General features: G+C 46.9%; 1 protein-coding gene across 3 annotated transcripts in view; it reads left to right on the top strand.

Moving 5' to 3' along the window:
- The window catches only part of Kdm4a (lysine demethylase 4A), a 47,791-nt gene extending 40,108 nt beyond the window's left edge, over positions 1-7,683 (top strand). For 2 of the 3 annotated variants that reach the window (XM_034502140.2, XM_034502139.2), the window contains exons 19-22: positions 1,617-1,787; positions 5,610-5,729; positions 6,027-6,119; positions 6,237-6,545. In XM_034502140.2, the coding sequence (XP_034358031.1) occupies positions 1,617-1,787; positions 5,610-5,729; positions 6,027-6,119; positions 6,237-6,377 (525 nt within the window). In that variant the 3' untranslated portion in view covers positions 6,378-6,545. Of the gene's footprint in view, positions 1-1,616; positions 1,788-5,609; positions 5,730-6,026; positions 6,120-6,236 lie in introns of all 3 variants that reach the window. The other variant, XM_034502141.2, reaches the window with a different exon arrangement.
- Positions 7,684-9,839: the final 2,156 nt, after the last annotated feature.

The following is a 9,839-nucleotide window of genomic DNA, read 5'->3' on the forward strand; positions in this document are numbered from 1 at the left end:
AAATGAGCTGTGGGATCCCACACACAGTGAACAGTGTGGTGTGGCGCATCTAGAGAGAACTCAGGACAGGGCCAGGCCAGAGCAGGGAGCTCTCCATGTTGCCACTTGGGATCACAGAGAAGTCATCTGTTAGAGCTGGCCTTCCTTTTGGCAGGGCAGGTGATGGTTTTGTACTGGGTTTCACACTGGAAGGTCATGATTTTGAGTCTGGGGCCCTTTCATGCTTCCAGCTCTCTGTGCAGTCAGCTCTAACCTCAAGCCTGAGGCAGTTGTCCCCAGCGTGTGGTTACTGAGATAACAGGTGGGCCCCTTCACGCTTCCTCATGAAGGTGTGGATGAGACCTCAGGACAGGCTGTACTGGAGTCAAAGCCTGAGATAATGTCAGACCCCTTTGGTAGCTGGAAAACCCGAGTTTGGTCATGGAACAAGATGGCAGACTTACAATAATCTTCAGTGTTATACTTGTAAACTGCTGGGACCATGAGGGAATTTATGCTGTTAATATTTCTTTATAATTCATTCTTCAAATGTTAGTTAAGCATCTGCCACATCCCAGGCTCAGCTAGGAATTTACCAAGACACCCACCCCCTCACCTAGAGTCGTGAGGTACTTATAGTCGAGTTGGAGCCACAGGAAACTAGTAAGTACACAATATGTCTGAGCATGAATGGTGCAGTGGTAGAATCAGTACAGGTCAGAGATGAGCAAGAGTAGCTTGTGAGGATTGGGATCAGTGAAGTAGACTTTGGGAGCAAGGGACCCAGGGTGCAGGCAAGTGTGTTGTGAAACGTCTTGGGTAGAGACAATAGCAGTGCAAAGGCCCTGAGGTAAGAACACAAGTAGCACGTGTATTCAGAGAATAGTGGAGAGACGAGTAGAGCAGTGTCTCGGTGGGGTGTGGGGAGGGGCTGGAGTTGAGCCATCACATCCAGGACAGGGTTAGAATGAATTTGTGAGATGGGGTAACAGCACTGCAAGGCCCTGTGAGGTGGGGTACCAGCAGTGCCACGCCCTGTGAGGGAGGGTACCAGCAGTGCAAGGCCCTGTGAGGTAGAGTACCAGCAGTACCAGGCCCTGTTAGTGGGGCAGTTTGTTTGGAGCAGAGGATCTTAGGAAACCTGAGTTCCTGTGCCCTTCTCTTGAGGCTAGAGCTAATGCAGAGGTAGTGATTGGGTAGTGATGTTCAGGGTTTAGGGTCCAGGGCACCAGCTACCTGTTGAGTCTCTGTCCAGATGCTATGACACATACCTGAGGTATACACATTAAAATGTATTATTTGGTTAGTTTCAGGGATATCATGAAGGGGGTGAGTTCATGGAGTTTTGGATAGGATATACCATGACTGAGGTAGGGCATTGCTGCAAATTTCAGAACAAAACAAAATAATCAAAGAAAAAAGTAGTATCATGTATGAATTAGTTGGCTTGGAGCTCAGAGCTCAGATGAGTGGTTTATAGAGGACACGTAGCCCTGGCTGGAATGTAGGCGACTGAAAGGCCTGTTCTGCTTTCCATTTTTCTCTGTCTTTCTTTTTCCACACTTTTTCCCACGCCCCGTAGGGGAGCTTATTGAACTGTCAGTGCTATCCAGGTTAACCCAGGCTCTTCCTTCTAGCGCGCTAAAGGAGCCCTGTTGAGCATCACGGCTGGCCAGAAGGTCATTAGCAAGCATAAGAATGGCCGATTCTACCAGTGCGAGGTGGTCAGACTTACCACTGAGACCTTCTATGAAGTCAACTTTGATGACGGCTCCTTCAGCGACAACCTTTATCCTGAGGACATAGTGGTAATGTCTGAAAGTGGCTTCGGGGAACACTTTGGGACTGGGGCATTTTCTCGGTATTGCTAGCTGGATGAATGTGGCCTCTTTGCCTGCCCCTTGTCAGTTTCCAGACAGAAAGAAACCTTTATTCCCAGATTCCCTTTCAAGGAAGAGTGTACCTGCTGAGGTACTTGTCTACCCCGAGAAGATCAGGGGAGTCAGTGTTTCCTGCAGTTTATTGAAATATGCTTATATCTCAGGCCAAATTATTCCTTATAGCATCTAGTTCAGGATGCAAGCTCACACTCTGGAAGGAAACTGGTGCTGATACAGTTTCATTGCATTAATGCTGTGTGATTCTTTAAAAGAATGATCCAGCCCTCGTTTCTGCCATGCCGTCTTGGGATGTATGTGTAGTTTGCTTTGGGCTCTTCACAGGTGAGGGCTTTAGAGCTACAGAGAAACTACCCGAAAAAGCTTCATCAACACCTGAAACACTAGAGCCCCTCCTGGACCTGAGCCTGGCTTTCCTGGCTCACTCTTCAGACCTTAGCTCAGGTTCCCCAGCTTGTGCCCTTCCTTTTCATGTGCTAGCCTATGTGCCCAACATAGAAGGGCAAAGCATTTCTTCCTTAATGATTCTTCACGCATTCACACTACATTAACAACATCATCATCAAAAGCATATTAATTAGTGTCTTAGTTACTCTCTGTTGCTCTGACAAAACAGTATGACCATGGCAACTTATAAAAGAAAGCACTTAATTTGGGGCTTATGGTTTCAGAGTCCATGGTGCAAAGGCATGGCAGCAGGGACAGCTGAGAGCTCACATCTTGATGTGCAAGTAGGACATAGGGGGATGGTGTAGGCATGACGACACAGGTACACACACACACACACACACACACAGACAGAGTTAAGAGTTTTTTGAAGTCTCAGAGCCCTCCCCTAGTGACACCTTCTGCATCAAGACTGTATCTCCTAATTCTCCCCCACGCAGTTCCACCAAGTAAGGACCAAGGAGCCTGGGGGTGGGGGGGAATCCTCCTTCAAACCACTACAGTTACAAGGCAGAGTGTTACTGTGAGGATGAGGATGTTCATGTCAGTAGCACGGTCAGGGACTAGTAAGCTCTCACCCAGACCTGGTGCTATGCTGTAGGTCGGTATGTTCTCTTATCGTGCACGATCTGAGAAGTGTTGGTTGCACTAACTCAGAACAGTGCTTTTTGTTCTTAAGAGATTTTTAAGCTCTCAAACAGCTTGTGTATTTGTGAATTTTACCTATCAATAGTTACTCTATTAGAAATTAAAACTAAGGTTAGTTAATATTTTTAAAATATTATTTGATATATACGTGTGTGTCTCTCTCTGTGTGTGCGTGTGCTATACTACCATATTTCTCCAGTTTTATGAAATTTTTAGGTCAATTCTTCATTCATATTGTTTCAATTAATGTACTTGCCTATGAACCCAGCTCATAAGAGACTAAGGCCAGGGGCTCTAGAGTTCAAATCTGGTCCTGACTATACAGTGAGCCTATGTCAAGACCAAAAAAAAAAAAAAAAAAAAAAAAAAAAAAAAAAAAGGAAATAGAATATAGAAAGAAAACTTAACCGGACATCAAATTGCAGTTGGAATGGAGGTAAGATTTTATTTTTTGAGGCAGTGCCTCACTGTGTAGCCCTGGCTGCCTGGAATTTACAGAGCAACCCCCCCCCCCCCCCCCCAATGTCCCTGAGAAGAACATTTTAGCGCATTTCCAAGAGTTGAAATGAAATGATTTCTTTTTGAAACTGGGCCTTAGCTGTGTCCGTGGAGCAGCTGCCCGGTCCTTTCCCGTTTTTAAGATACGAAATAGGATCTATCTGTAGCTGAGGCAGGCCTTGAACTCCTGATCTTCCTGCCTCCTGACTGGTTGAGATTACAGTCCTATGTTACTGGGTCTTGTTCCTGGGGCAATTTGATCTCTTAGCTTTTTGGAACAAGGTCTCATACAGCTCAGAAAGGCTTTGAACTCCTGGCAGCAAAGGTGTGCCACTGTGCCTAACCAAGTAGCAGGTTTTTAAAAAGTTATATACAGTGTGAAATCTGAAAGTCCACTGAACCTTACATGAGACATACATGAAGTCTGCCCGCCCATCTCACACTCAGAGTGGGTCTTGTGCCTGATTTGTTATATGGTATGCTGGTCCTTCAGAAAACACTGCCATACTGGGCTATGGAGGTCTTTTCAAATGATGTTAAATTTTATTATAAATACACTTTTAAAAATCAAATTCACATCATCACCCATCTCACTGGAAGACTAAATTCTGAGAAGGGCTGAGATGCCTAGTGGGTAAAGGTATTTGTTGCTAAGCCCAAAGACCTGAGGCCAAACTGCACGTCCCACGTTAGAGAGAGTTAGATACCCAGCTGCTGCATCCTGCAAGTCACCCTCTGCCCTCTACATATGTACTGTAGCACATAGACACACACATCATAAAGACATAGTTTAATTCTGAGAAGCTTTGTGTTCACAGGTTAAGAGGGCCACTTTTCTGAAATGCTAATTCTGAAATGCTAATTTTTGCACAAAAAGTTGAGTTTTGTTATTGGCAATAGATATAATTTCTGTTTTCCTTGAAGTGAGATGCTCTCTTCACTTGCTTTTAGGAAGGTGTCTGCCAAGTACACACATGCCAGTAACTGGAGTTCATCACTCATTCTCTTCCCCAAATAAAGCTGGTGCTCCCTGTAGCCCTGGGTGGGCTCGAACTCCAAGATCCCTAATGCTGGGATTAAAGATGTATGCCACCACGCCCAATCCAAAGCTGATACTCTTAAAGAAGATCATGTAGTCACACAATTGTAAAGGTCACAGTGATTTTCTTTCCACCTACTGGAGCTGGGGATTGAATCCAGGGTCTTAAGTGACCTACCACTAAACTATAGTCCCAGCTTAGACACAAGTTTTCCTTCACACATTGTAGTACCTGTGGCCTCGAGTGTCTTACAGATACTCACATTCATAATACAGCAGTCAAATATAGCAAGGCAAATCCCTCTTGCTTTATTACTGCTCTGTGAAACCTAGCTTTTTTACCCCCTTAAATTTTACATCCACAGTAGCAACGGACTCAGTAGAAACTGGGAAAGTTTGTGGTCTTTGATTTGCATACATGACCTGTTTTTTATACCATCATAGATTTTGCCAGAAATATCAAAATGGTGAAAAGGCTAGTGGTTTGTTTGTGTTTTGTTCTTATTTTTTTTTTGTGGATCTGGGCACCAAGGCCAGAGCTACATCTCCAGGCATTGGTTTTGTCTGTTTCACAGCAGGCCACACTGCTTAGCCAAAACTAAACTTGACCTGGTTCCTCTTCCGGTCTCCTGGGAGCCTCTACTCTCAGCTAGATAGTCCCTTACTTTCTTACCATGTCTGTCTATCTCAAAAGTCTTAGAATATCTCAAATGTCTTAGAATGCACTCAAATTAAGTCCTAGCATTCCTCCGTGGCAGAGCCCAGGGAAGCTTCAGCAAGCAGCTCAGTTGAGAGGACACAGGGATCGTGGATTTGAGAACCTACTCCTGCTTCTGTGTTACTACATTGACTGAGTTAATATACCTGTCTGGGGGTTTTGTTTTTGTTTGTTTGTTTCTTTGTTCACCTAGAGGCCTCTGGGACTAGGGCAGATAGAATGAGACAGACCTTGTTTGACTGACTGCAGCCTTCAGCCCAGAGCTAGCTACCTTTCTTGTGGCACGTGGGCAGGAGTCCTTCTGGAGTCCTTCCCGAGTCATTGGCACTTAATGCTGTGGTTGGGTGGAGCTGCTCTTCACTCTCCTCTGCTCTTTCCTCAGAGTCAGGACTGTCTCCAACTGGGTCCTCCTGCTGAAGGCGAAGTGGTTCAAGTCAGATGGACAGATGGTCAAGTCTATGGGGCTAAGTTTGTGGCCTCCCACCCCATCCAGATGTACCAGGTAGCCAAAGGTTCTTGAATGGGTGTTTGAGGGTGGGAGGGTGCTTCATTAATTTAGTGTTTCCTCTCGGGCAAGAAGCTTGTCTTTGCTCTTGAAAGAACTTGGCCGTCAGAGCCTTCACAGATCTGGAGCCCTGGGGTGTCCACTATGCCATTGTGCCTTCAGGCATGGAAGTCAGTCCTTACATGGAAAGTCCTTACTACGGTGTTGCCTTCCTTTAGCTACGGAAACTGCCACTGTGTGCAGGTCCTGCAGGACTCTGGTACCCTAGCTAAAGGGCCTTTGTTTGCTTGGCAGGTGGAGTTTGAGGATGGCTCGCAGCTGGTGGTTAAGAGAGATGATGTGTACACACTGGATGAAGAGCTTCCCAAGAGAGTCAAGTCTAGACTGGTGAGTGAGCTTTCTGTGCCCTGAGCTCCTGTCTTGAACATGCAGAAACATGCCCCTTTGGTGTTTATTGTTCTGTGTGGCCACAAAGTGATGATTTGCTTGCCTTTTCCTTTGTAGTCAGTAGCTTCAGACATGCGGTTCAATGAGATTTTCACGGAGAAGGAAGTAAAGCAAGAAAAGAAAAGGCAACGGGTCATCAACTCGAGGTACCGGGAGGATTACATCGAGCCAGCACTGTACCGGGCCATCATGGAGTAGATATTTCCAGGATCTAAGAGGTTCCCAGCCATCAAGGCGAGAGCTCTCTAGGGTTCCACAGCACAGCAGACACTTGGAACTCAGAAGTCTTAGAACATAAAGCTGTACAAAGAAAAGGAATGACATGTCCGACCCATCACCTTCTCACTCCACCCTCGATGCTTTCTGCCGTGAAAAGACAAGCCAGTTGTGGGCGCTTGGCAGCAGCTGCTCATCCCCAGCTGAAGGGCTGACACTGGGATGCTGAGACTGCATCAGCCCCCAGTCCAAACTGGTCAGCTGTTCCTGCTGGGATTGCTGTTTCTTAGCCTAGGACTTGCTTCCTACCGCCCACCTGCACCAGCAAGGCAGAGAGGTGCTGGTGCTTGACCCAATCCCCTTTTGTATTTATGTACGCATGTGTGAGCGTGCACATGTACAAGTGTGTACCTGTGTGTGAGTGTGCAAGTGTACGCCTGTGTGTTTGTGTACTCGAGAATGTGTGTGTGGGTATGCAAGTACATATGTGTGTATTTGTGTGTGCATGAGTGTGTGTGTGTGTGTGTGTGTGTGTGTGCGCGTGCGTGTGCGTGTGCGTGCTTGGGCAGGACTAGCTTCTGCCAGCCCCTGGGCTTCACTTTCTTCTTTGCCTCTCTGCAGGGCAAACAAAATGTGAAATTCTGCCCTCAGCCAAGCTGAGTTAAGGGCCCTGGGGGATGGCTAGAGGTGGGTTGCCATCTGTCCCTTCCTGGACCGACTTCAAGAGAGCGCTGGCAAGGCTGCAGTATTGGGATCCTAAGGAGCTGGCTGCCATCTCTGTCCACCCTTGAAGTAGAACTCAGAGGTTACGTGCTATGAGCCCACAGACTTCAGGCACTGAAGCCCCTATGGCAGTGTTAGAGGGTGTGGGTGGGGACTACCTTGAAGGGAGAATTTTAATGATGGAAACAGGCAGAGCCTGGTGGATGATTTTTGTGCAGGGGAAAATTGCAGTTATGCAGGGGCTATCTATGGGTTAGGATGAACTGGGGCCACTGGAGGCCAAGGGCAGTGTAGCCATGCCCTTGGTCAGGGGTGGGGTGGGGCTGGTTGCGGGTGGGGGTGGGGTGGGACTAGAGGGCAACATTGAAGGGGTTAAACAGGTTTTTGCTCCTCTTGAATTTGTTTGCCTGGGCCCAAATATTGGAGGGCTTCATACCTTGCTCTGTATACAGGAGTCAGATTTATAATACTTCCCCTTTTTTGTTACGTATGAACTCTATAAACCAAATTATTTTGAAAACTGGTGCATTACCTTGTCCTTAGCAATAAAATGTATTGAACAGAGGATTGATTGTGGTCTGCCCCATGGAGCCCAAGTGGCCCAGGGTCAGGCTGTGGAGCAGGGACTGGGAAGCTGTTCTTGGAGGTGGAGGCCGACCTGTGTTGGGCCAAGTCTGTGGCCCATGAGCACCTAGGGCACTGTGGCTCTCAGTACCTCCTTCTGCTTTTCCTGGAGGAGGTAACAGAGAGGATTGGACGGTAGTCTTCTCAAACAAACCCTTTTGATGTCATCAGCATCCTTGTATGCAAAACACTTCCTGCATCAGAGTTTCATTCTTGTGGAACCAGGAGGGAGTATGCTTTAGGTGCTTGAAAAGCAAGAGACACCTTATCTTCCATTGATTGCAGAAACTGCTCTCTGCAGTGCCTGTAATTGGTGCTTCTCTGGAGGAAGACCCAGTCTTTGTCCGGGGTCCCCAAGTGGTCAAGAATAGATGAACTTCTGCACAGCGCACCTACTCCAGCTGGCCTCAGCTTTGTGCTCTGTGCTAGACAAAGTACTTGGCACCCCTGAAGCCTGGGAGCTGCTACTTAGTGTTGGTTGGTTGTGGGGAAAGAGGAGAGTTTCAAAAAATTTTTTTCAAAGCTAACTCCTTGGAGCCAAGGAAAGGAGGTTTCCCCCTCTGGTCTTCACTCAGGGATTTTCAGGGAGAAATGTCTGGGGAAGTTAAATAGGGCTGGGCTTTCTTGGAAGGGAAGAAAACTTAACTTCCTCTGGCACCCCTGGTTCTGTAAGGCCCCCACGAGTGGAGGACCTCACCCAAGCCTCGGGAATTCGAGGCCACTTATTAACTGCAAGACACCGAACTTGATGTAATCAGCAAGAGGCATATTTTAATCAGTATACTGAGGTCAAGACTTGCAGCCCATGCAGGGGCAACGGGTTCTGACCCCGGGGCTTTGGAGACAGAATTTAAAGCCCAAAACCACAACTCAGGGGGGAAACCACAACCCAGGGGGAGTAAAGGAGGGCTATTGGAGAGCACCTGTGGAAAGTCCCAGCCCATTATTCAGTTTATGACAGGGTACAAGGAACAGGCTATTCTCTAAGAGCCTATACGTAATCAGCCAAGTTCCTGGTATCCAGGGTGCACAGGCATGCTAACTTCAATTCTCAGCTAAAACCCTATTCAATCTATCTTATGGTTAGTTTTTAGTTCCTGGTACCCAAAGCGCTTGGTCACGCTGTCCTGAACTCCCAGCTCTGAACTCCTAGCTTATCTATTTTGTCTTGTGGGTAGCTAGTTTCCTAGGACCCAGAGCACAGAACAAGCTGATCTGCACTCTTGACTCCATCTATGGAAGGCTTAAAAACTCTTAACTTTCAGTTCCTCCCCACGATTCTCATTACCTCAGCCTTGCTGAAGGACCTGATAATCTCTGGCCTGGTGTAATCTCAGCTCTGTGGGAATTGAGAATCCAATTTATGCCTTTGAATGTTTCAGGCAAACACTCTACTGCCAAGCTATATCCACCGACAGCCCTCTCTTTTTCTGCCCCTAAAGTTGGGCCCACTGTGGGCCCATGGTTTAGCCATTAAGAGCACTTCCTTTTACAGGGAACCCAGGTTCAGTTGCCACTATCCACCTGGTAGCTTGCAACTACCTGTAACTCCAGTTCCAGGGGCTATGAGGCATTCTTATGTCGTACACAGGCACCAGAACATACATTCATGCAGACACTAAAAACAAAACAAAACCCCAAAACTGAAGACACCAGGACCCACAAAGTTGTCTAGGTTGGCATTGAAAGTTTAATCCTGCTTCAGTTTACAGAGTTAAGTGCATACCACCACCACCACCACCACTGTGATTAGCTAAGTCAATCATTCAAAAACATTTTTGGCCTATGTAATTATAAGAAAATTCCCAGCTTAAAAAAAAAAGCTATGGGACTTTCCCAAGTCTCACAAAACTGGCCTGTGGTTTTTGTTCTGGTGTTGGGGATAGCCTGGGGCTTTGAGCTTGCTAAACTTCAAACTTGGCTCTGCCTTAGGCACTTCCTGGCCAGTGTAGTCTAGTCTGAGCTCATGACCGACCACCCGAAGACTGTACTTCACAGCAGCATTTTCCCAAACGTATGTCTTGTTTACCTTGTATAAGGTGCAGTGTTTGGATTGGCATCTGAGAGTGGCAAATTATTATGTCCCCACCGCCTTCT

The sequence above is a fragment of the Arvicanthis niloticus genome, chromosome 5 (assembly GCF_011762505.2).
Source record: "Arvicanthis niloticus isolate mArvNil1 chromosome 5, mArvNil1.pat.X, whole genome shotgun sequence".
NCBI lineage: Eukaryota > Metazoa > Chordata > Mammalia > Rodentia > Muridae > Arvicanthis > Arvicanthis niloticus.